Raw genomic sequence first — 26,669 nt, forward strand, 5'->3', positions numbered from 1 at the left:
ATGATGCCCATCTCTGAAGAGGGAGAGCATCTTTAATGAAGTGTTCTATAGTTTCAGATGGCAATGACGATATCTTTAGAGCAGGTACAATAGCAAACTACCCCCTCCATCCCAAAAAAGATCTAATCCTAGCTACGTGTGTCCAGGTTCATAGCCAGAGTTTGGCTTTTTTTGGAACAGACTAGTATAAGCCAACTATAAATATATTTTAAGAAGATAAAAGAATAGAGAGAAGAGGAGTGGGCTATCGATTTGTAGCTAGCTATAAGACGTATGTATATGATATGTTGGATCAGATATTAATAGTGTAGTATATGTTTATAGGTAAATATTGTATGGATTATTGAACTTGCTCTTAGATTTTCGATGCGGTGGCCTGTGGGTAGGCCCTTTTATTTCGGACAAACTGGAGGGGGTTCGGCGACGTGTGCAGCAACGTGTAGAGTGAAGCGGGAGCGGACTGATTCTGGCATCATGTCGTCGTGACTAACTGGATTGCCTAATGATCGTATCGGTTGTCCTAATAAGTTAAAGAAAAATTAAAAGTTTGATTTTAAGATTGGTTTTAAGATTTTTTAACCTATTTTTTTTTAGCGTTGGCTTTTAAATCATTATATAACACATAAAATTTTTATCTATGAATCATTTTTTATCTAATAAGTCGTTTTGATTTATTAGAGAATATAGACAACCGATGAAACTCTTATACTGTGCATTAGGGAGGAAGTACAACGAAAGCGAGAGCTAAAGCGAGAGCTGCATTGTCACTTGACGCATCCTTCCGTCAGCACCGCGGTCGATTTGCAACTATATACTATATTAACTTATATATATCCCCTCCAGCTTTTAAGTATAGTGTCAAGTCGACTATTTTTAATTTTAACTATTAATAGCAAAAAAAAATCAATCATGTAAAATTGGTGTTACTAGATTTATCATTAATCAAAATTATAATATGTAACTATTTTTATTTAAAACATTTATATTTTTAATAATATTGATCAAAGTAGCATCTCAAAGATTGTGTCGGAGTCTAAAAATATTTATATTTTTGGAGGGAGGGAGTAACCGATTTGCAAACATGCCGGATAAGAGTACTTAAGTTAAGGGTCCCTTAATATCGTTGAATTTTCTAGCACCAGTTGCCCTTTCGCGTCTTGGCAGCAGGCGTACCAATCATCCAGAGCAAGCAACATGTGATGAAGGTTTTTGGCCGATCCAGATCTTGGATTATTTTCGTTCGCGATCGCCATCAGCCCATCAGTGTGATCACACACTTCCACACGAAGCCGCCATATACCCTCGCAATATATTGCGTGCACTGCAGCGTACACATCTCGTAGTCCTCACTCCTCAGTCCACACTCCACATACCACACTCTGTCACCTATTCCAACTTACAATAAAGACAATGGTTATGTTTGAATCCAAGGGTTAGAGTTAATTTGAGCTAGTTGGGGCTCAAATAGCCCTAAAGGATCCAAACATGAGGAGTTAGATTGGGGCTAGTTACATCTAACCCAACAAAAAAACTAGCCCCTCCGAGAGGTGCTTATTGGAGCTAGTTTGAGTGGGGCCCACCGTAGAAGCCACTTTTCTCTCTCTCTGCCCGCACCGGATCCCCATCTCTTCCCGATCCCACACGGGATCCTCTCGCTGGACGCCGCCGCCTCACAGATCCGCGCCGCCGCCACCACAGATCCGCGCCGCCGTCCCCGATCCGTGCCTCCGCCGTCGATCCTCGTGGTGCGGCCTCCCCCACTACCCGCGCCGCGCCCTCCCTCCAACCGCGCCGCCGCCTCCACCGTTCCGCGCTGCCGGCCAACCTCAGCGCCGCCGCCAGCCCCGAGCCGCGCTGCCTCCGACCATCCGCGTCGCCGCCTCCACCGATCTGCGCCGCCGGCCACGCATGGACGAAGACGGCTTCGACGACCTCAGCGCGTGGGCTTCGCAGCCGTCGGCGAGCGGCCCTGCCACCGCTTCCTCTGCCGGCGCCGGCTTCGACCTCAACTCACAGGCGCCGGCGGCGGAGGGGTTGAAATATAATTTGTTTGTGTCATTTGTGAGAGGGAGGAGGCCACACATGAGTCTGCCACACCAAATCCGGTTGGAAAGGAGCCAAATGATTGGAAAAGCATATTTATTGTCAATCTAACCCTTCCATCCAAACATCTCTAGGGCTAGAGTTAGTTCAGAGTTAGTTGAGAGCTAAAACTAACTTTAACCCTTGATCAAAACAGGGCCAATGGCAAATCCTCAACGTGGCCCTGCAAGCACAAGAAACCTCTCCGGAGTCCGGAGGTTGAGACGCTCTCTGTCTCCGTGTTCTCCTAGAAAAAAAAAAGCAGTGTGTTTGTCCCTTTCATTCATAGAGGTAGGAGTAGGAACATGATCATTTTTTTTTCAAAAAAAATAATATCCAAATGGTCAGGTGATGTGATTTTACATCAAACATGGTTATGTTCTTTCTTTTTCTTTTTTAGAAACATCAAACATGGTTATCTAGTACTCCCTCCGATTCACACTATAAGATGCTCGTCTAAATTCGCTGATATGCATATAAATTCAAACTCATACATATATTTATACATGAATATATTAAAAACCCCAGACGTTTTATAACGTGAAACAGAGAAATTATTTATGTTCACTGTTTCTGAGAGAGATGAACATGCATAATTGCGTATGTCTGGGTATGCATGCATCCTTGGGGCGCTCACATAGGATTTGGTGTCTCGTAATTTTCGAACATGTGTACTAGATGCATGTGCATCAGTACATGAGTGAGTGTGCCTGCTTGGTACCGTGAATATGGTATTTGTTGAGTATGTCCCCCTAAAAAACAGTACTAGTATAAACAAGATTATATTTTACATTACAGGAATCGGCGGGGAGTTAGCGTCCCTATCCAGTTACGAAGTTAGCTGCTATTAGCAGCAAGAAACAGTATGGGGGTCCATGGGGACAATGGTGGATAGGGTTGGAGTTTGTTTTCGCGTCGTGTTATGTCCCACCGTTTTATTCTTCTACAATGATGGAAGCGACTGCATTAGTAGATGTTTAATATTTAATCCCTTCTGGAAAACCCCCTGCTGTTATCTTTCCAAACATGTATGCCCCCCCCCCTCCCCTTTTTTTTTAACGACTCGCACGATACGGTGTGAAATTCTATGGATAGAGCAAGAAAAAAAATTACAAGATTACAAACCTGAAAGGTCGTAACCAGGAAAAGAAAAAAGGTATACCACTACCTATACACTGACAGTGCCAACTCACAGATCCAGGAGAAGGCTAGCACCGGACCGGCCGCTGCTAAGCGTGAACGACCGCCGCTAGGCCAACAACGGAACACAGCCGAGATCGCCCAAAACCTAACCCATTACAACCAACACAAAGCCCCACTCTATCCAAGTCTTCAGGAGTTAGGGAGAGAGGGTGAGAGAGAAGAATGGAACTCCTCTCCCCCTAAGGCCCTCCGACGTGGCCAACTTATAGAAACTAGGACGTCACTACAAGAGCATGAAATTTAGAGCAAGCTTGCACCAATTGGTTGGGGGTTTCGGCAAGGAGGTGCCTAAACGACGTCGCCAAGGAGAGAAGTGACGAAAAACACCGCCGCCGCCGTCCGTCAAGGTCTCAAAGAGAGCCGAGACTGGGCTTTCGCCAGGCAACCACACTTGAGGGATGAGACAACACAACAACGCTCCCAGGAGGGGAATGACGCTCGAACATCATCGTTGCCAGCCCGGTCAAGACCGGGCTGGGTTTTCACATGCCATCCATCACCTGCCGATCTACCACAGGTGTACCATTGCTCCATCGTCATCTTAGCCTCCGTTGGCACGTGGGCACCATTGCACCGGTGCCCCCCGCCGGCCAATCTCCACGTGCTACCACCTCACCGGCTCCACCTCCACCAGCCTCACCTCCCGCTGCGGAGGCCCTCGCGCATTGGCCGTCCTCGGCGTGCCATGGCCGCACCTCCTCACTCCGTGGCCACCGGCCACTCCTCCTCGCGCTGCACCGCTACCGGCCACGCCTCCTTTGCCTAGCCGGCGCCGGCCGAGTCTCCTTCACCGTGTTGGCCGCCAGCCCCACCGGCCAGCACATTCACCGCGCCTGCTGCCGGCCAGGCGCCTGCTCCTTCGTGCGCCGCCGTCGCTCCTGCCGCCGCCTACCGCAATCTCCCACGCCTCCCCGCTGATGCCACCACCCGCAGCTTACCGCCGCAGTCAACGTCGTGGCCCAGATCTGACGGCCGCGACGCCAGACAGCCGCCGCAGCCACGGTTGCCGCCAGCGCCACTGGTCCTCTGTCGCCATCGCCACGGCCGGATCCGACGCGGGGGGTGCCAGATCCAGGTGCCCCACTAGCGTCGCTCCACCACTAACCCCACCACCATCGCCACCCCTGCCACCGTGAAGGAACCCGTCGTTGTCGCCCACCGTGTACGCAGCGTCCTCCACCTTCGCAGCTTCCTCTGGATCCGGCAGCGGCCGTCGCGAATCTGGCCTTGCCGCCGCCGTCCCCCACGCATTCACACCCCGCCGCCAACCTTCGTCCTTCCCCGCCTCCACCTTTGGATGCCGCCGCCGACGTCCGCGCGCCGGCACCCCGCCTCGACGCTGTCGTCTTTTCAGCCAGCTTCCACCATGGACTTGCCCGCGCTGGAACTATGGTGGTCGCAGCCGCAAGCCCTGCTGCCGCCGTCCTTGCAAGCCGTCGGCTGTGCCAGCCACTCGCTCATGCGGCGGTGAGGCAAGGGATGGGTTGGGGGAGGGGGGCGGCAGCGGCGGCGGCTAGGGTTTCCACCCGGGTCACCTGTGCGGGAGGCTACGCGGGCGAGCGAATGGCTGTATAGGCCCTCCTTGTCATTATCCTCTAAAATTTCCAATCTCTTTTAAATAGATAAATAGTACGAGAGCTTTCAACGAATTTTCGGTCGACATTTCTTTGTTCCAAACAACCTATTGAAAACATATTACACGAACCGAGTCTAAAATGGCTAATACTTGATGATGCCGATAAATCCGCAACAGAAATGCTAAACAGCGGGATCCCGTCGGGATGGGATAGGATCCACTTTTGTCCACCGTGTCGTCCACCCTGCAGCGCGAGACGAAGGGATTGGATTGGAGAGAGAATGGCGGCGTCGTCGTCCCTCGCGTCCTCCCACCTCACCGAACTCTGCCGCGCAGGCGGCGCGTCGCCGTTGCCTCTGCCCTGGTGCATCCGCAGCAGCTCTGCCTCGAGTGCTCTCGCCGCGCGCATAGCGTGTCCTCACCATGGCCGGATCAGGCAAGGTTGCCATCCTCCTTCCTGTTTAAACCAGCAATGCAAGCAAGCGATGCCGTCCTGGAAGCAGCGTCGGAAGCCGGGCTTCTTGGACATAGCGATGGCGGTGAAGCCGTCAACGATGTGCTTGTACAAGCGGACCAGTTGCGGCTTGTCGCCGGTAGTGCTATTGCCGGGGAGGAAAGGCATGTACTAGCTCCACTACGCGCCGTCATCGTCCATGCCGGTGGTGGCGGCGTCCGGCCACGGCCTCAGGAGGACGATGTACTCCTTGTACTCCAAGGGATCCTTCCTCCTGCTGCTGGGGCGCCGATGCATTGGTGGTGGTGGAGCGCCGCCGGGGGAAGGAATGGGCATGCGGTGCAGTGGAGACGACGAGGATCATCTGATACCTCGCAAGTATCACCTTATACGTGGTAGAATCGCATGATACCTTATAATAATCACCCTATACCGGTTAGGTATTAGGACCTGATACCTCGCAATTATCTCTTCTACGTGGTAAGAATCGTATTATACCTGATAGGTACTATATGATACCTCGCAAGTATCACATGATACCTGATAAGTATCACCCAATACCTCATCCCATTTTGGAATGGGATTTCGGTATATAGCAGCCCTCAATCCGCAAATGCGGCAAGTCGGTCGATTATCATTTATCAAGAGGGCAAGAACGTTTTGTTGATCAACGCTGAAAGCCTGTAATCATGAACGGGTTCTACTACATGAGAAAATGGAACAAAAAACGATCTATGAGTTTACAAGTCAGAAAGTCAGACGCCCATTTGCAGAAGGCCCATTTTAAGTATATGGAGGCTGATAACGCGATCCATTTTGAGCCCCATTCTGTATTGGGCCCGGAGCAGCGCAACGCTAGAAGATTTTCTTCATCCTATGCCATCGATTGGCCAATTACGGATAATACACCAAAGAGTGTATTAGCGAAAAAATAATTTATAATTAAAACTTTTACAAATAACTTAAACATCAATGCTGAAAAATGAAATATAATAAAATATCTCAAAATCAACTAGTAAGTTTTAAAATTTAAATTTTAACATTGGCATATACGTTATAGGCAAAAGATGTGATCCTTATGCTCTGTTTCTGTAGTTCAAACTCATCATGTTCTCGGCCATAATATGCAACATATGACAGTTCGGCCCACAATTCAGAGATCACTATTCTCTTCAGAAAATGACCAGCTATAATCACTTTAAACAGTAAACAATGAGATGCGCCAACACCAAAACAATGTGGACATCAGATGCATGTTTGCTTTTCTTTTTCTTATTAAAGGAAGTACACTCTTCAATTCATGTGAATCCATTTCTCCCTTGCAGATTTGATCACCTAGTTTGCTGCTGCACAATTAGGGATGAAAACGGTTGGAAAATATCTCGATTATTTCCATAGCCATGTTTTTTTTCCCCAAAAACTGAATAAAAAATGGTAAAAGCGGAAACAAAAACAATTAAAAAACCATAAATGAACTATACGAACGGAAACATATCAGTATCAATAGGAAGCCATAACAAATATTGGAAATATTGAACTATAAAATCACACATTTAACTTTGCATAACTATATAATATGTTAAAATAATTTCAAGGTTATGCTATGTAAATTATAAATTATCTTCTTTTAATCTTGTACTCGAGTTAAGGATTTGGTTGTGAAGTTGATGGACCTCTAAACTATGTCAAATAAGAAAATAGATCATAAATGCATATTTAGAAATACGATAATTATCATAATATGAAAAATGGTAATTACCATAAGAATAAAAGTCGGATATGGTTAGTTTGAAGCAAAATCATTTCCAATTTCATTTTTTTCTCATTTATATTTTTGTTTTCGTTTGTACCCACCCATGTACACAATAATATCACAAGCCCACAATCCCCCGGGCCCTGGTTTGCAGATTTGTTTCGATCTTACAAAGCGGCCGACCCAATCACCCAACACGAACAGTGGTCCCTCCCTCACGCGAGCTTGCCTTGGATCTCACGTCCAAAGATTCCAGCTCCCTGCGCCGCTTTATTCCCAGGTTTCGCGCAAGACAGCGTAAACAATCATTGCCCGATCTGCCGTACAGGCCGCGCGCAGTGCACGCTTCGCGGACCAAACGTTTCCGTGGTGGCTGTGCACCAGTGCGCGCGCGCGCATGCGTGCATCGATCCACACACACAGACACACTCCCCACGTGTCGCGCCTAGCCGCGAGCCCGCGACCCGTGCGCATGCACACGGCCGGAATGGTAACGCAGGCAGAACACGCCGCGCGTACGCGAGAGCGCAGCAGCCGCGACGAGCAACAGAGACGTGTACCGATCCGTCACGACGTGCGCGCGCGCGAGCGAGAGGATGAGCGCGGCGGAGGAGAGAGGAGATCGGCAGGAGCGGGACGATGGGGAAGGTGGAGAGGAGGAGCGGCGGGAGCGAGGCGGGGTGCGCGGGCTGGTGGACAGGGCCAAGGGGTTCGTGGCGGAGAAGATCGCGAAAATCCCCAAGCCCGACGCGACGCTGGACCGCGTCTCCTTCAAGGGCGTCAGCCGCGAGTGCATCACGCTCCACAGCCACCTCGACGTCAACAACCCCTACTCGCACCGCATCCCCATCTGCGAGCTCACCTACACCTTCAAGAGCGGCGACAAGTGCGTGCATTATTTGCATAATTGTTAGCCGGCGCATCCAGTTAGTTCGTGTTCAAATTATCCGAAGCAAATTAAAAAAGAGTCAGCTGGCTGGTTCTCGCGCGATTTGCGTCAATTTTTGCAGGGTGATAGCGTCCGGCACGATGCCTGACCCAGGGTGGATCGCGGCGAGCGGGACGACAAATCTGGAGCTGCCGGTGAAGGTGCCGTACGACTTCATCGTGTCGCTGATCAAGGACGTGAGCGGGGACTGGGACATCGACTACGTGCTGGAGGTCGGGATCACCATCGACCTCCCCGTCGTCGGCAGCTTCACCATCCCGCTCGCCACCGAGGGTGAGGTGAAGCTCCCCACCTTCCGGGACCTCCTCTTCTGAAAACCTTTCTGATTCATCGGGGCATAGCCCAAGTGGTTTGTTAATTTAACTTGCGTGTAATAACGAATGTACGTACGGTGAAAATCTTGTTGCAGCATTGTCAGTTGTTTGCTGTTTGCTCCATTTAATTGGCGTTAGGATTGCTCAGATTATACTAGCTAGTTGGTGCCAATCTTCGATATGTGTACTCCGGCCCTGTATTTTCTTGGCAGGCTCTGGTGATGCTGCCCATCAGCCCATGCAACCGTGTTTCTTATCTGCTCACAAATTGTGGTTGTGACGATTTGTCTAATCTTAGGCATTGGAAGGAACAATAACATCTATAAACCCATTATACCCATTATATTAGTTTGCAAAACATCCCCATAAAAGTTCACAGGAACAATCATTCGATAGATTGCATACCCATCGGACTTCTCATCCATTGGACTTATCGGCTCTGTTCGGTGCAGCTTGCTGCTGCAGTAGTTGCAACTACATCAACAGTACCAATGTGTATAAACAATATAGTCACTGTAACGGTTGCAGCTGCTGAAAAGTTGTAGCGAACAGACCCATCATCCATCGGACTATCTTATAAATTGTTACCAGTTTAGAAAATGTGTACACAGAAAATAAGAGGTGAGTTATGAACTTAGACTAAATAACACAACCTTCGCTCACTAAGAGCAAGTTTAATTGTATACTAGTCAACCACTAGCTCCAAATTATCTACAACCAATTTAATAGTTAATTCATGCAATAGTTACCTATAAATATATAGTATATTATTAATATCTGGTCCCACCTGTCATACACATATTATCTGGTCCCACCTGTCATACACACATTGTGTATTATAGTCCATGTTGCAGTTGGCTACAGATTTATAGCCTGCTGCTTATCTCTCTCTTCTTTTATCTCCTCAATATGTGTTTATAGCTGGCTTATAGTCTGTTATTGTATCTGTTCTAAAGGGTTTGTTTGATAGAACATGAAAAGAAAAAAATGATAAGATACGTAAGACGAGATGAACACATGATTAATTGAGTGTTGGTTATTTCAAACTCCAAAAATGAATTAATGCAAATTCAAGTGCAAATGGTTGTATAAAAAATTAATGATGTGCAGTGTAATGACTTATTTAATTCACAAAAATTAAGTTTAAATTTGACCTACATATTAAGAAAAGAAAAGATAAATCTGAGCATAAATATTACAGTAAATGCGTAATGCTAGACTTCTTTTAGAAAATAATATTGATATGTGAGTGAAGTTTAGACTCAACATTTTTGTGAAGTGGTATATATATTTTAAGTTTGTTTTATGCAAATACAAACACAGTTCGTGACCACGGTTTGGGAAACGCCGGCACAGCTAAAGCAACGCTTCATGGGCTGGCTGATCCTGCACCAAAAGACCCTAATAGAAGAAAACTTGTTAATTAGGCATTGGCCTGTGATTGGATTTTCTCCCTTTGCAGAGAAGCTTTTGAGGATGTAGACCACCTGTACCGTGACTGCGCATACACAAGACAAGTCTGGAATACACTCACTAAAAAGAAGGAATCCTCTCGCCAGGGGCGGATCTAGCATGGGATGGCGGGTCTCGAACCCTCACTATTGGCATGAAAACTATAAGAGTCTCAAAAAAAATCCTACTAAAATTTTTACCATATGTAGATGGAAGGGGAAACTGTAACTCTATCTAGTTTATTGAGACTCCATTGCTACCTAGTTTGCTCATACTCTATTGTTATTTCTTTCTAGATCCACCACTGCCCGTGGCTGCACAAGCCCAAAATATCATAGATTGGGTGATTCAAATAACAAACAGCGCCACAAAGGCACAATCCCGGCAGACGACGGGGGCACTACTCACAACCTGGTGGCATATCTAGTTGCAACGAAATAGTAGAATTTTTCAGGGAGAATTCAAGGAAGCTGACAATAAACTTAATCATAGAAGACCTAGAACAAAGAGTACTTGCGTTTACGCTTCCAGTCAGCTACTAGCCTCTTTTACTCTGTGTCTAAGGGGTTGTATAGCTTTAGAGATGTAAAGTTTTAGTGTGTCACATCAGATATTATATAGAGTATCGCATAGGGTGTTCGGACACTAATAAAAAAAACTAATTACAGAATCCATCAGTAAGCCGCAGACGAATTTATTAAGCCTAATTAATTCATCATTAGCAAAACTAGCATGGTGGCCCGCGTAGATTGCGCGGCTAGCATCTTTATATTTTCTCATATAAAAGCATATATGTTTTCTCATTATATTATTATAAAATATATTACAATGACAACATAATTATAAATTTTGCAATAACTTTTCAAAACTACTAATGTGTAATAACTACTCTAGTCTCCTCTTCTAATATTCCTTATTTTTTAATTATGAATTTCAGTTATTTCTAAATTGTATTTCTATATGGACTCTGCTTTTTCTTTTTCTCTGATTAATGTGAGAATTTCTAAGCCATGAGAGCGAACGTGGAGGCTCCTTTTTATTCTGAATTTTAGTTGGTTTTAAATTCCAATATGAACTCTATACTCTACTTTTAATATTCCTTATTTTTTAATTCCAAATTTCTATTTTTTTTTCTTAATTGTATTTCTATATGGACTCTATACTCTACTTCTAATATTTCTTATTTTTAATTCCGAATTTCGGTTATTTCCTAATTGTATTTCTATATGGACTCTATACTCTACTTCTAATATTCCTTATTTTTGATTCCAAATTTCAGTTATTTCCTAATTGTATTTCTATATGGACTCTAATCTCCTCTTCCAATATTCCTTATTTTTTAATTCCGAATTTCAATTATTTCTAAATTGTATTTCTATATGGGCTCTAGTCTCCTATTCTAATATTCCTTATTTTTTAATTCCGAATTCCAACTATTTCTAAATTGTATTTCTATATGGACTCTAGTCTCCTCTTTTAATATTCCTTATTTTTTAATTCCGAATTTCAGCTATTTCTAAATTGTATTTCTATATGGACTCTACTTTTTCTTTTTCTCCGATTAATATCATCAGAGCGAACGTGGAGGCTCTTTTTTTCTGAATTTTAGTTAGTTTTAAATTCCTATATGGACTCTATACTCTACTTCTAATATTTCTTATTTTTTAATTTCAAATTTCTATTTTTTTTCTTAATTGTATTTCTATATGGACTCTATACTCTACTGCTAATATTCCTTATTTTTAATTCAGAAATTCTATTATTTCCTAATTGTATTTCTACATGGACTCTATACTCCTCTTCTAATATTCCTTATTTTTAATTCCGAATTTATATTATTTCCTAATTGTATTTCTATATGGACTCTATACTCCTCTTATAATATTTCTTATTTTTTAATTCCGAATTTCAACTATTTCTAAAGTGTATTTCTATATGGACTCTAGTCTCCTCTTTTAATATTCTTTATTTTTTAATTCCGAATTTCAGCTATTTCTAAATTGTATTTCTATATGGACTCTGTTTTTTCTTTTTCTCCGATTAATGTGAGAATTTCTAGGCCATGAGAGCGAACGTGGATGCTCCTTTTTCTATTCCTTTAATTATATTTACTGTAGCACCACATTCTCAAATCATGGAGCAATTAGGCTTAAAAGATTCGTCTCGCAAATTAGTCACAATCTGTGCAATTAGTTAATTTTTTAGCCACTTTATGTATGTGTTCAAACGTTCAATGTGACAAGGTAAAAAATTTTAAGGTGAGAAGTAAACATGGCCTAAAGTTATTAATTTCTGCTTTGTAATGTTTATGTAATATATACTCTCGGACCTGTTTATTTGTTTTCTGTTTTACTTCTTCTAATATAGTCGCCAGAGCTCCTGCCACCTTAATCTTTAAAAAAAAGTTTGCTCTATGCAAATAGATACTCCCTCCGTTCTAAAATATAAGAATATAGAATTGGATGGGACATTTCCTAGTACTACTAATCTGGACTTGTAAATGTCACATCCAATCCTAGGTTCTTATATTTTGAGACGGAGGGAGTAGTACTCACTAGTGGCTCCTACCGAAAAGTGTGCTACCTTTTGATACAAGTCCTCTGAAATTGAGTTCCACAATCGTGGTAACTTCTACGAATTCAGACACTCCGATCGACACGCTGAATTTTGGCATGGCTTGTGGCTGTGATCGGGAGACGGGAATTATCCATATCACCGACTTGATCACCAGCCACCAGGAAAACCCGCTTAGAACTTTGGATATTGATCTCAAATTCTCAATGCCACATGAGAGTATGAGACCATGATGACAAGGGAGGATGGTCTGCCAGCTAGTAGTCGCTTCCTAATCACAATCCGAATAAGTGCACTAACACACAACTTGCAACGCTTAAACATCAATGAAACCCAAATGATTCCGGAAACTTCCTGGCTTCCGGATAACAAAAAACAAACCACCAGAGAGACGACTTGACCCACACGAAAGAAAAAAAAAGATAAAGAGAAAAAAAAAGGCAAAGAAAAAAAAGAGAGAGAAGAAAAATGAAATTCCAAGCGTCGGCCCGGCCTCTCCCGCGTCGAACTCTCTAGAAACTCGCCACACGGGCCCTTAAAAAGGCCTTTCACCGTGATCTTATTCTACCCCTCCGCGAAGTCTTCGTCTGGTCTTCCCCCACCCGCATCCCCCAGCCTCCTCACCGCAGCCGCAAAAGCCAAGCCGCCATGGCAACCGCCGCCGCGTCGGATCTGGAGAGCAAGGCCAAGGCGGCCTTCGTCGACGACGACTTCGAGCTCGCCGCCGAGCTCTACACGCAGGCAATCGAGGCCAGCCCCGCCACCGCCGAGCTCTACGCCGACCGCGCCCAGGCCCATATCAAGCTAGGCAACTACACTGGTAATCCATCTCTCGCAATCTCCCCCTTCCTCCCCTTCCTTCGATTAGATTGGTTTGCCGTGTGTGCGGTGGTGGTGGTGGTGGTCTGGGGAGTCTGTGTGGATGTAGATGAGATCGTGAGGCGTGGGGTGTGTGGTTTTGTGCGTTTTTGATTCGTGGTTTGTTTCGCCTATTTGCGGGAGTTACGTCAAACCGGTGTTTGTTTTGCGTGTTCAAGCAATTCGTGTGCGTGTGTGTGATCGCGCTTCGTGATTTGGAGAAGGATCTAGGGTGAAGGTCATGGGATGGGCCAAAATAAGTTTTATTAGTGACAGTTGACTTGCTGATAGGAGGAGATATTGAGCGCAAGGAGGGCATAGCTGCATTGTGGCAGGTACCATCCTAGTCGAAAGAAGCAGCATAGTTGTTTGTGGGGGATATGAGGACGCCACAAATACCATGTTTCGAATTCGAACCATTCCGTTCGCGTGCCGTACTGTGTGATTTGGATTTGGTCTAGGTCGGGGGTTATTGGACTGGGGAAATCTGTTCGATAGGTGAGAGTTGACTTGCTATACTCCATTTTCTAAACACTTGACACTTCTGACCAGAATCCTAGGCACAATTCAGAGGGCTTTTAAATGATTTACGTCAAGCATGAATGATGATGGTGCGCAGTAGTGAATTGGTAGGGGGTAAATTGAGTTTGGAAGCGTGAGAGATATTTGGAGTAGTTAAAAATCATAGGATGAGAAAGTATTGTTCAACTGTTAAAGTATACTTGATTGAACCCACTAACCATTTTGTATGGAAGTCAGACTTCATTAAGTGAACCATACTTAGTTGCTTGTATATTTCTAGTTATTGTACTCCCTCTGGTTTCATTTTAATTGACGTTTTGGACAATGACACGGTCTATAAGATATATATTTGATCTTATTTTTCTATTATAATATATATAATAAATAAATGCATGTTTACTTTTATTATAGTGCTTTAAAAGACAAATCTATATATGTTGTTCTAGTTCCTTTAAACTAAATATTTTTAAAGTTATTGATGGTCAAAGTTATAAAAGTTTGACATCAATCTTGTTCAAAACGTCAATTAATATAGAACCGGAGGGAGTATATGACAAAGCTGGTATGCGCTGGAGAAAAAATTGACAACTAATGATCCAAGATGATGCATGTTAATGATTGTTTAAATTTTCCCTTGTTCTATATATCCAAATTTCATCTGCACCGCATATCATGCCTAATGATTGCATATATCAAACAAAAACAGATATTTAAAATTTGATGAAACAATCAAATTTAACTCCTTAGTGTGCTGATCTTGCCTGTTCCTTTTGATTTACAAAGTAAGATAAAACAAGAAATTTATAAAGATATGTGTGCTTGACTGTTTAGCTAGCTATGTAGGAGAGTAGGTCTACTCTTATTTTAGAGCAATAGTTAGCCGTGGCAGATTTTGATGGGTCTACCTGTTGTTATTGTTCAGCTATTACTTACTGAGAATTCCCAGCTAAATTTGCCAATTCAAGGAAATGCTATACTCCTGCATGTTTGCTGATTACTGTTTTCTGTCTGTTATCATAGTATTGAATTAGTATAAGAGTGCCGGTGCTAAAATGATATCTGGTGACAACTTGCTGCTTGCCAGCAGAAAACCCCTTGGTTCTGATCTTTGTAAAAAAAAAGTCAGGTTGGACTAGTGTTTGATCATTCCCCTTGGTTCTGATCTTTGTAAAAATTTTTCAGGTTGCACATATCTTTGACAATTCTGTCCGAAATGTTGCAAAATTTTATTGCCAAACAAGGCATTAATCATCCTTATCAGTAATAGCTGTAAGTTGTTTTGTAGCCTGTAGCCCTAAATTATCAGCACTGCTATATCTTAAAATACCTCAGTATAAGGGTGCTGGTGCTAAAATGACTTAGCTGCATGTTTATTTTGTTTTGTTTGCAAAGACATTATCATGCTGTTTCATATTAAAGCAACAAATTGCACTTTGTCTTGCAGAGGCTGTAGCTGATGCTAACAAGGCCATTGAACTTGACCCATCAATGCACAAGGCTTATCTTCGTAAAGGGTCAGTCTTGACTAAATTATTTAATGTTATGAAAAAAGACTAGGCACATTAATTTATTATGATGGCTGATAAGCAAATGATCTTTAGCGCTGCATGTATACGACTGGAGGAGTATCAAACTGCAAAAGCGGCTCTTGAATTGGGTTACTCGTTCGCATCTGGTGACTCAAGGTTTACTCGCCTAATGAAGGAGTGTGATGAGCGCATTGCTGGTAAGCTGTCCCTTTGAGCCCATTGCTTGGTTAATACATTTGCAGTATTGTGTTATATTTTTACCTGGGGCATACCATTACGTGAGACTACCATATTATAGTATGCATTTTCACACATATTTGTCCTCTGGGATGAATATCCACAGCAGTCCTGTAAGTTGAAGTGAAATGTATGCACGAGACATCTTTCTCATACTTTGATGCTGTGCATTTTCTTTTCAGAGGAGCTTAGTGAAGTCCCTGTTAAGAAGGCTGAAGATGGAGCAGCTGCCCCCTCTGTTGCTTCTTTTGTTGAGGAAAAGGATGATGCTGCAAACATGGATAATACACCACCAATGGTAGAAGTGAAGCCAAAATACAGGTAACCAGTTCATGGATCCTTTAACACTGTGCTTCTTTTCCCAATACAGTTCTTTAGTCAAGTATCAAGTTATTCTGAATTGAGGGGTCCACTTTATATTTTGGAAACCACTTGACAGAATCCACATGAATATATGGGATAATGTCCCACACCCTTTCTCAGACACTAAACCAAGTGCTTCTTAGGGCTGGATTTTAACCCCAATGATTTGGTACTGACATTTTCTGGAAATGCACCTGGTGTTGCAGGCACGACTTCTACAACAGTGCTACAGAAGTTGTATTGACAATTTTTGCAAAGGGTGTTCCTGCTGAGAATGTTGTTGTTGATTTTGGTGAACAAATGGTGTGTACCTTAACAATAAATTGTTGCAAATCATCTATATTTACTAATTTACTGTGCTCACTAATTAAGCCTTCCATTTTAGTTAAGTGTGTCGATTGAAGTCCCTGGAGAGGAGCCGTACCATTTTCAGCCTCGTCTGTTTTCTAAGGTATGCAATCCCTGCAATACCAGGATTATTTCTCTTCTTAATGCATTGGAAATGGAAACAGTGCATATTGTTATGACCTGAATATGTTTGTGCATTTCCTCTAATTTGTAAGGTATTTACCTGAAATATGCTTCCAAACCTAATAAAGCTGGGTGTACTGCTTTGCCTATTTTCTTTGGTTGCATTGCTGTTGATCCATACATACAGTTCTTTTTGAAAACCAATACTCAGCATCTGTTTATTATGATTTCTATGCACAGTACCAATCATCTCACCTCTTAACTTTTGCTAATCTCTTGACTATCAGATCATCCCTGAGAAAAGCAGATACCAAGTGCTATCCACGAAGGTTGAAATAAGACTGGCTAAAGCTGAACAGATTACATGGACCTCACTTGATTATGATAAAAAACCAAAGGCTGTTCCACAAAAGATAATCCCTCCAGGTAACAAACTAAGCAAAACTATTGCAGTTGATTTCCAGAAAACTGTTGAACCTACTATTGTGTTGCTTCTTGTGGTTAGTTGAAAGTTGCACTGTTCAATCTTATTATAAGAGGTTCCCCTTAAATATCTGTACTTTGCTGGGTATAATTATTTACTGCTTTATGTTAGTAACTGGTGAGCTGATTTATAGCCATGGAAAGAAATGACTTCCTGTCAATTGATGGCTATGTTTTCCATTCATGTGGTAGTTATCAATAAGGTCTGCCGTTCTATGCACTTGCTGATCGCTGGCTCACATGTCAGGCTAGTCATTTCCATTTTGCTGGTTCCTGTGCTTGTTGAACACATTAATGTCACAAAAAATTGGTAATCGAATTTAAATGAAAATGGAAGAGGGTTCTGAGTGTTATCTTGCTAATACCTTGTTGAGGCTGATGGTTTACTGCCAGATCGGCTTAAGCATGAACTGTACATGACTGGAATACAACCAAGATCAAGTCTGGCTTTTTTTTGGGGTTCAATTGTTATTCTTTCCCCATCTCTCCTACAGTTTTACTGATAGCCCTTCTTTTATCAGCTGAATCGGCCCAGAGGCCATCATATCCTTCCTCAAAATCCAAGAAAGACTGGGATAAACTGGAAGCTGAAGTTAAAAAGGAGGTTAGTACGATGCACATGGTTCAACGTTTCACTGCCTGTGGACATTCCTTGAACTCTGGTAATTATTGAATTGCCATGACTTTGAATTTCCAACAGGAGAAGGAGGAGAAGCTTGAAGGCGATGCTGCATTGAACAAATTTTTCCGTGACATCTACAGTGATGCTGATGAAGACATGCGACGAGCAATGATGAAATCTTTTGTATGTCTTTCTTTAGCACAATTGATGAAATGTTTATAACTAGTGACCTTGCTGACAGAAGTGCGTTTAGTAAGTTTGAACTTTGTATACTTATACATCAACGATGTGCTTGTTTGCAGGTTGAATCTAACGGTACTGTTCTGTCGACCAATTGGAAAGATGTTGGCTCGAAGAAGGTAGAGGGAAGCCCACCTGATGGGATGGAGCTTAAGAAATGGGAGTACTAAGATCTCGGTTCGTGCATGCTGTAAATTCGTTATCATTGTGAGTCATCACTTGGCTGGAGATTTCGCGCATCATGGTCAAGTTGGATTTTGTGTGATGCTCTTCGTTGCGTTTCCATATTGTAAGCTCTCTGTGTGACAGGCTAGCTTGTCTAAGACTTTATCCTAGTTTTGGAAGATACATCTGGACACAAGAATACGTTATCTGAATCTTTGCTCTGAAGTGCAGAATGCTCTGTCGTTTTACTAATATTGCAAAGTAGTGCTGTATCTCCTATCATCCCTGAAATGCGATGTTCGTCTTAATTGTAGCCTCTACAATGCTCACAGTTAGTTTGTTATCTGTTTACTCTCCCATCTGAAAGTCTAGAGTATTTTTTTTTATCTCCAATATAAAAAAAACTCATCTTATTGTAACATAGACAAAGACTTAGATTAAAAAACGTACATATGCATACAACAAAAATAAAATAACTTTAACACAAATATATGCAACCAATGAGTATTAGAATAATTGCTTGAGTTTCGATCGAAAAATATTTGCTCAGTTTCCATCGAAAAATAATCAATTCCGCAGGCTAGGCTGTGTTTAGTTTCACGCTAAAATTGGTTTAGTTTCACGTCAAAATTGGAAGTTTGAAGAAAATGGTTAAAAATTTATGTGTATAGAAAAGTTTTAATGTGATGAAAAAGTTAAAAGTTTAAAGAAAAAGTTAGAAACAAGCACCTAATGTATCTTACGTACAGCATGCAGGTTCTTCCGTACTCTTTCCTCGATTGTTCCCCTTTAATAATCTATGCTCCGCTAGCCATATTTCCCTCTCCCCTGTTCTCTCTTCGATCCTGCAGCACTGGTGGTTGGAGACCCGTGCATTCCCCTTGTATCTATGCAACTGATTCAAAAAAGATGTGCTCGTTTAATGTATTTGTTGATATCATCGGATATTTGTAGACGTGGATCAGTAGATGACAACTAGCGAAGCACAAAGAAGATAATAGCTTAATGTCTACTATCTTCGTTCTAAAAATATAATAGATATGTCATATCTATATAAGTGTATGGACAAAATCTTTTATATTTTAGAACAAAGATAGTAGATGCTTCATGAGAAATGGTGAGGAGTAATGAACCCACTTGATAGTTTTGGAGTATATATTCTTTACTGCAATTCTTGCAGACTTGTAAGGTGTGCAATTTTATACGTCTTTTGCTTTGCAAACATTTGTTCCGATGTTTAGAGTGCAAAGATACATTGAATTCATTTGATTTTGTTCAGAAATAAGAGATCAAGAAGTTTCTGTATTTTTTAATCGAATCCTTCTTTTATAGTAACATATATTACTAGTGGATATTGCGGTGTTGTGCCATTCAAAACTTCAAATATAATATTCGGTAGGAGGAAGCTTAGAGCATCCCCAACAGCTCATCTAAATTTTATCCTCCATACTCCCATTTAGATAGTCATAAAAAAGATACCTACTCCATATTACTTTTCACTCTAACAGATCATCTATATTACATCCTCCATATACCAACATCCTATATTTTACTAATATTTTACAACTACCACATACTTATCACCACTCTAAAAAAAAACTCCCCATATGTATGTCTTCTCTACCGCCGATCTCCCCACCTTTCTTTCTTCTCTACCACCAGCTCCGAGAGGACGGGGAGGATGAGGGCCAACCGGAGGGGCGGCGCAGTCGGAGAAGTGGCTGGGCAAAGGGGCGGCGTGGTCGGAGGAGCGATGCGGGTGGCGCAAGGGGCGGAGGAGCGGCGCAAGGGACGGCCGGCGGGTCCATCTCCCTCCTCCTCCCGCCAATGGCCCACCGCCACCACCACCACCCAGTCTCTGCGAAGGGGCGGCGCGGGCGGCGGAGGAGCGGCGGGGCAGAGGGGCGGTGGGGTCAGAGGAGCGGCAGAGACCCCAAGCGGCGGGGACGGCAGCGACCTCACTACCAGATCTGCTGCCTCTCCACCTCTACTCCGGCGATCTCCACCTCCAAATCCGGTATGCACCTCCTCTCTCCCACGGTATGCAGTCCATATGGTGGCGCGAAGTCGGCAGTTGAGGATGGCATGAGGAGAGAGAACCGCTATTTTTTGCTTGTAAAAGGCTCGGTTTGGAGGACCTATAAAAATGGCGTGTGTGATGGAGATTCTGCTGGAGTGCAATTTTTTACCTCCATACACCAAACACAGTATCGATGTCCGGATAGAGGAGCCACTGGGATGCTCTTATCTGCACTGTCCCTTGGATGTTACAATAGCAATCTGGCAAGCAGGCAAACTGCACTGAAGCTGTCACTTCCCTTTGAGCCCGGTCCACGTGTTGGGACAAAGTCACCAACCACGAGAATTATGTACAGGAATGCAAAAGTGTCAATGCGCACTGACATCCCTGCGAATATTACAGGTATATACACTCGTGCAAACTTGAAACTTGGAACCTTGACTTGAGAGAGATCATGCCACAAATACGCACGAATAAAAACCGCCTATACATGGCTTGGATCTCCTGAAGAGGTTGGAGCTGACAGTCAACTGTCCTAAAAGGCTCGTCAAAGCTAGCTAGTACAGCTTTTCTCTTGCAGCTATAGCGAGAGCCGTCGCCCCAGCACGCCGTCGTCCTCCAAGACATGGTCGAACTCGAACACGTCGTCATCCATGGGACCCAAGAACTCGTCCAGCTCCAGCCCCATCCCCTCCGGCCACAACTCACCGTCGTCATCCGCCGCCGCCGCCGTGTCCTCTGCGCCGCCATCCGCGGCCATCGCCGACAGCTCGTTGCCGTCGACGTCCTCGCACTTGACCACTCCCTCGCCGGCGGCCGCTCTGCCGGCTGCAGGGCCCGGCGACGTCGGCTTGTCGTCGTCGCCGGTAGGGGCGGACTTGTGGCGGGTGGTGCCGGCGAGCGCGTTGAGCTGGGTCGGCACGGGGTGGCAGTGCTCGGCCATGTAGGTGACGACGAGCATCCCGGGCTTGGCCGGGCTGCGCTCCACCATCTTCCTGGCCATGCACCCCTTCATGCTGCTGCACTTGTAGTATCCCCTGTATCCATCACAACCACCCAACGAACCATCGTATCGCCAAGTTAGTTGAGCCGAGCGCACAGGTCATTAGGTCAACTGCAAAGTATACATGCTTACAGCCGATTGTACTGCTAAGTACAGGGAATTGCCTTGTACTACACCGGAAGTACATGTCACGTGGAACGTGACCAAAGCCATGATGTCCAATTGGAAACGCAAGGCATTGCATTCGATTGTTGTGGCCATAATCTCAAGATCTCAATGTGCAGCAGGTTATTTATATGCCATTATGTAATAAAAATATCAAATTTATGTGCTCATTTCCTTAAATTTTAGGTTTCCCAACGCTATGATTATGGTGATATGCAGGAGTAGCTAGTGAGTAGTGACGCGTGGAAAGGGGACGGCAGGGTCAAAGAAAGTGTTGGTAATAATTAGTTACCGTGGATAAGGCGAGCCCTTGATGGGCTTTTGGCCGTACTTGCGCCACGCCCACAGGTCGGAGGAGACGCCGCCGTCCGCCACCGGCACCTCGTACACCACCTTCTTCAGCTGGCTCTTCTTGCTGCTCCTCACACCATGGAAATCACAATAATCGATCACTTCGAAATAAGCTGAGAATTTTCTTGGAGCGATCAGGCTGCCAATGCGCTGGTACGTAAAACGGTTGCAAACTAGTAGTGTGTACTACCTTCTCTTAGGCCGCGGGGTGCGTATGCCCGGCTTCCGACCGGACGGCGACCGCGGCTGCGCACCGGACGTGGAGGCCGCCGCCGCCGCGGGGAAAGAGATCATCACCTCGTGTCTGCCTTTGCCGTCATCCTCCCCTCGCGCCCGCGCCACCGCTCGGGACGACGACGACGAAGACGACGACCCGGGCAGCAAGAACGGCTTATGATCCAAATCCAGGTACTCGAGGTCGTACAGCGCCGACGCCGACGCCCGCGCCATCTGATCCGGACCATCCGGTGCGCGCGCGGGCGGCGCCACCACCACCGGAGCCCCGCCCGCTCCCGGCGCCGCGGGGACGCCGACGCCGACGCGAGGAGGCTCCGATTGCGGGAAGCTGCAGCTCCGCACGACGGCCTGCAGGTCCCAGTCGTTGAAGTGCTCCATGGCGACGACGACGACGGCGCGCAGCAGCAGCGGGCCGCGCATGAACGCCGACGTCGGCAAGCTCTCGCGTTGTGGGGGGAGAGGCGAGAGTTTGACGAGGTGAGCTAGCAGCTAAAAGGACGCGTGCTGCTGCGAGCTCGCGCCGGAGGCGGGGGGTTGACTTTTGGCCGGGCCGCGCCATATATACACGCGTATCCCTGTACATAGACGCGTATTCCGAGAGGATTCAGAAGTGTCACTAGCTAGCTACTAGTACCACTGGCTTAGCTAGCGACTAGCGGGAGTAGAGTCAAACGCCACGCTACTAGTGGTGGGCACGGCGGGAGCAAGCGATTAGGAAAAAAGAGATATGCCGATAATTGGCGATAAACAAGTCGTAATTGGTGATAAACTAGTCGCCAAATGGGACAGCAGCTTGCTGGTGTTTGGAAAGGGATTCTTCTATCAGTTGTTGCTATGTACACTTGTCAAGAGGGACCCCATCGATCGTCGTCGCCTCGCCTCTTTTGCTTGCTAGGCTAGGGCGATAGGCTCCCGTATTGTTTTCTTTGACTTGTCCAAATGTCAAAAGGGAGAGAGAGAGAGAGAGAGGAGAACCAAAAGGGCTGGAATCTTCGAGCTCTCTCTCGCCTCTCGCGCCATAAAAGACGCGAGTGTGGGGGGAATTAAACTTTTACATTTGGCCCTTTTGTTTTAATACTACCGCCCCTATTATTGCCTGCACCTTGACTGCTAGAGCCATCAGGCGCCGGCTATTATTCCCTCCCGTGTCCATTGTCCTCCCCTTTTCATCTCACTGACTTTGTGCAAATGTCAAAGGGCAGAGAGAGCGACATCCCCCCCGTGGTACGATCGAGCACGTATATATGTTGTCAGCACGAGATCTTGGCCATATGCATCATATCTCCAGATGCCTCGTAGTTTATGGCGTGGGGCCGCCGAGCCCCGGCCAACCGGCGCCCCGGTACGTGCCAAAGCGACGGTGGAGTGCGCCGCTTTTGGCCGCGAAAACGACACGACAGGATCGCAGCACCCGGCCGCGCGCGCGGCCCCTGCTGCTGACCTGCTTGCCGTTGCCGGGCGCCGGGCGCCGCGCGCGTGGTGGCTGCGGATCACGGATTCACGGGGGGGATTTCGATCGCTGCAGGAGCGATACGTGCGCGGGCGCGGCGCACGGGGAGTGCAATGCTAGCGATGTCTCGTGTACGTGGTGGTGCGGGCTTGGTGAGTGCGATTGATTTGGATAAGAGAGGACGTGGGTGTTTAGGTTTCGGTGAGCGATGACACGGAGCGCGCGGTTTGACGTTATCTCCGCTACCGGCTGGTCGGCCGGTCGCCACTACGTGCTACAGTGGTTAGGTTTGTGATTTGGGGTGCTTTTTTTTTTTCTCGTTGATGGCCAACACGTGAATGTGTTTAAGTACTTTCACTGCCATCATCCTTTACTAATATAAAAAAAATACCCATGCATTGCCACGGAAGAATGTTATTTTAATTTTATTATTGTTATTATACGTTTTAGTTAAGATAAAATCTACTCTGAGAACTTGTTTGGATATATATATTTTTTAGAAAATTATGAGCTACAATTAGGAGTCCGGTCGTCTCATGTTAGCACGTGAGTTTTTTAAAAATATTTCTTATATGATTCCTTCTGTATTTTCAAAAGCGAACGAACTTAGAAACCGACTCAAACACATATTTGTATTTCTAAAAGCGAACAAACTTAAAAACTGACTCATACACGGACAATGTATCAAAGTACTGGTAAAAACATTTTCAATTTTATAACAGCAGAAAGTAGAGATAAGGTTGGAGTGGTACGTCGTCCTGCCGTTCTGCTCGTGCTTGTTTGTTAGGATTTTGCAATGCGCAGCTAAAGCTAAAGATTGACCAGTACTATCTCCGTTTTTAATATATAACGGTATTACTTTTTAATAAATATTTTACCATTTATATTATTTAAAAAAATTATATAAATATAAAAAATTATGACGTGTTTAAAAATTATTTAACGATAAATTAAGTCACAATAAAATAAATGACTATTGCATTTTTTAAAAAAAAATAAGATTAATTATCAAACATATCTAAAAAATCACGCATTAAAATAAGGAGGTTCACTACTCCGTAATAAGCAATATGGGTTATTTCGGATTGATGCCAAATGTGTCGGACCAATTCATTGGTAGTTTGGATAGTACTAGTGAATGTTTTGTATCAAAACCAAATTGTTGGCAATGCCTTTGAACAGTTTAGCATTATTCTAAAACTTTCTTCACTATATCATCAAATTTTGGCTTCACATTGGTAACAATCCAAATATATGTATCATAACTTTACCCTACCAAAAAAATTGGTAGTGTTAAACCTTACTAAATTTTGGCACCAAAGATTTAGCAAAGTAGAGAACCAAACATACCCTATAACATTAATACATGTTACTAATGAGTAAAAAGGGTCAACCTAGTCTCTGCCCCGCTTTAGCCAGAGGCACAGAGCATCAAAGGTGGCTAGTGTTTCAGGGTTGCTAATCCAGTCACCCTCCCCTGAGATTATAGAACAGAAATTCGTCTTAATAGGTTAGATCAGCATTGCATATTCTAACCTAATATCTATACTTTTTGAAAAAAGATAGTGGTGACAGTAAATCTTTCACCCCACCTATTCCCATTATATATTTTTCAAAGATTAAATTTCATAAAAACAAAGGTTTTGATATATAATTATCACAACAGGGAATCAAAATGAAAAATATGTAGGGGATAAGCTAAAGTTCATAGGCATGGAATGGAAGGATCGAGTGAAAATTCGGGAGGATGTAAGAAATTTCTCAACATAAATATTAGACCACTGAGATAGATGTCAAAGTTAGCGCATATAAAACGAGAAGACATTAGCGTATAATTAATTAAGTTTTAATTGTTACAAACTTAAAAAAATATTTTATATTTTAAATCAACTTCTATATAAAAAGATTTTGTAAAAGTGTACCGTTTAGCAGTTTGAAAAACATATATACTAACGGAAACCTAGGTAAAATCTGCATCTTAAAAAAAAGGGGGCACAATCTATTAGATTTAAAGTACTATTTCACAAGTATATTTCAGGTTTTTCACATAAACAAAACGAAATGCAATCTCACATGAATCAGGACAATTCCCACCCTGAAATATTTGCTTTATATCGCCACTCAAAGTGTGGGCTCTTGAGCCGACGGCTGTCAGCTGTCTCTTTGCAACGAAGCCGAAATATATACAGATACCTGAGCACCTAACGAGTAATCAATGACTAATGACTATCCTTGCAAGTTGGTCAGATCAATTAGATGCGGCCCTTGCAGGAGGGGAATAACGAACGGAGGAGCCATCCCTGTTGCCGGACGGCCTGAACCTCGTGGATTTTGGAGCGGAAGAAGCGCCCGATCGAGCTTGCCAAGGGTCCTCTCCTCCACTCCCTCCGCATGCCTTGCCCTGCTCGATCGGCCGTTGCTCGCGGCGACGAGTTCGCTTGTGAGATAGCAACTCGTATTCCTATTGCCCATCATCATCATCATCATCATCATCATGTACCCCTCCCTCTTTTCAGGGAATCCACACGTCATTACCGTCATCATCTGGACTTAAGAAAAAGTTTCAGAAAGGTAATGAGAGGGTGCAGCGAATTGAACGGATGAATCTCTCCTGCTGCAAAACTGTTTTGCCGGCCATGTGCTGCTAGCTGCCTACCCTCGAAGCGAAAAGGAATCGGTCGTGTACACGCCACACCTTTTACTCTCTCTCTCTCTCTCTCTCTCTCTCTCTCTCTCTCTCTCTAAATCTCATTATCTCGGCTAAAACAACCAACTAGGACTAGCAGTTAATAAGCATAAGACCGCGTAGTGTTTATTGTTAGTTTAGAGAACAAGTGTGGGTCTTAGAATTTGATAATTCGAGAATATAGCCGATGCCTGCCTTTCGAGGAGAATATATAGCTGATGTGTGACAGTGTGAGCACGCACGAATGCACGATCATGCCAGAAAACAATAAAAGAGAAACCCACTTGTATTTGTACCAGTACTCTTTTCACTTCCGTAGACCGGGCAATAGATCAAACCTAAAAACTCCGTCTTTATTCGATGAGCACTACTGCGTAGTACAGTATATGCATGGATCAACAGGCCTGTGATGCTGCCATGAAAAAACGGCAGCTCTTATCATTTGGTCGGGTTAGTGAACTTTCGCCGTTCTGCACTTGTGCCTGCTGCGTGCGTCCGTCTTCGGCTTGTCCTGGGCCAGTACACTGGGCCGTTTCTGGGCCTCCGTTTCGTCGAAACCTTGAAAACAACAGGTAGGCCAATATTTTGGAATAAATTCACCTACCGGTCCTCAACTTTACACCGAGTTGGTTTTATCATCCATAATGCCCAATATCAGAAATTTTCACCCCCTAACTATATAAAGCCGTGTAATTTAAGTTCCGTAGAAGTATAGATGTCCAGTTTCGCTGATGTGATATCCTAGTCAAAAAAAAATAAAAATAAAATATGTGAGACCCACATGTAAGTAAGAGAAAATGACGTGAGCCCCACATCTATTATTTTTTTCGTTCTTTCTTTCTTCTCTCTTCTCTCCTTGCTTCTTTTCTCAACCTGCGGTTGCCACAGCGGAGGAGGCCTCCGCCGCCGC

General features: G+C 44.2%; 3 protein-coding genes across 3 annotated transcripts; 2 read left to right on the forward strand and 1 right to left on the reverse strand.

Annotated features, from left to right (window-relative positions):
- Positions 1-7,571: 7,571 nt before the first annotated feature.
- LOC127760078 (late embryogenesis abundant protein Lea14-A-like) lies at positions 7,572-8,651 on the forward strand. Its single transcript, XM_052284288.1, has 2 exons — positions 7,572-7,954; positions 8,079-8,651. The coding sequence occupies exons 1-2, from the start codon at positions 7,665-7,667 to the stop codon at positions 8,329-8,331; spliced, it is 543 nt and encodes a 180-aa protein (XP_052140248.1). The 5' UTR covers positions 7,572-7,664; the 3' UTR covers positions 8,332-8,651.
- A 4,258-nt stretch (positions 8,652-12,909) lies between these two features.
- LOC127754322 (protein SGT1 homolog) lies at positions 12,910-18,099 on the forward strand. Its single transcript, XM_052279806.1, has 10 exons — positions 12,910-13,177; positions 15,182-15,251; positions 15,339-15,463; positions 15,686-15,824; positions 16,073-16,169; positions 16,252-16,317; positions 16,625-16,763; positions 17,342-17,424; positions 17,521-17,625; positions 17,745-18,099. The coding sequence occupies exons 1-10, from the start codon at positions 13,006-13,008 to the stop codon at positions 17,850-17,852; spliced, it is 1,104 nt and encodes a 367-aa protein (XP_052135766.1). The 5' UTR covers positions 12,910-13,005; the 3' UTR covers positions 17,853-18,099.
- Positions 18,100-20,225: 2,126 nt separating this feature from the next.
- On the reverse strand, positions 20,226-22,160 carry LOC127770388 (WRKY transcription factor 22-like). Its single transcript, XM_052296089.1, has 3 exons — positions 21,577-22,160; positions 21,328-21,450; positions 20,226-20,904 (listed from the first exon to the last, which is right to left on the reverse strand). Exons 1-3 carry the CDS (start codon positions 22,041-22,043, stop codon positions 20,448-20,450), a joined length of 1,047 nt encoding a protein of 348 aa, XP_052152049.1. The 5' UTR covers positions 22,044-22,160; the 3' UTR covers positions 20,226-20,447.
- Between the last annotated feature and the right edge of the window lie 4,509 nt (positions 22,161-26,669).

The sequence above is a fragment of the Oryza glaberrima genome, chromosome 1 (genome assembly GCF_000147395.1).
Source record: "Oryza glaberrima chromosome 1, OglaRS2, whole genome shotgun sequence".
Classification (NCBI taxonomy): domain Eukaryota; kingdom Viridiplantae; phylum Streptophyta; class Magnoliopsida; order Poales; family Poaceae; genus Oryza; species Oryza glaberrima.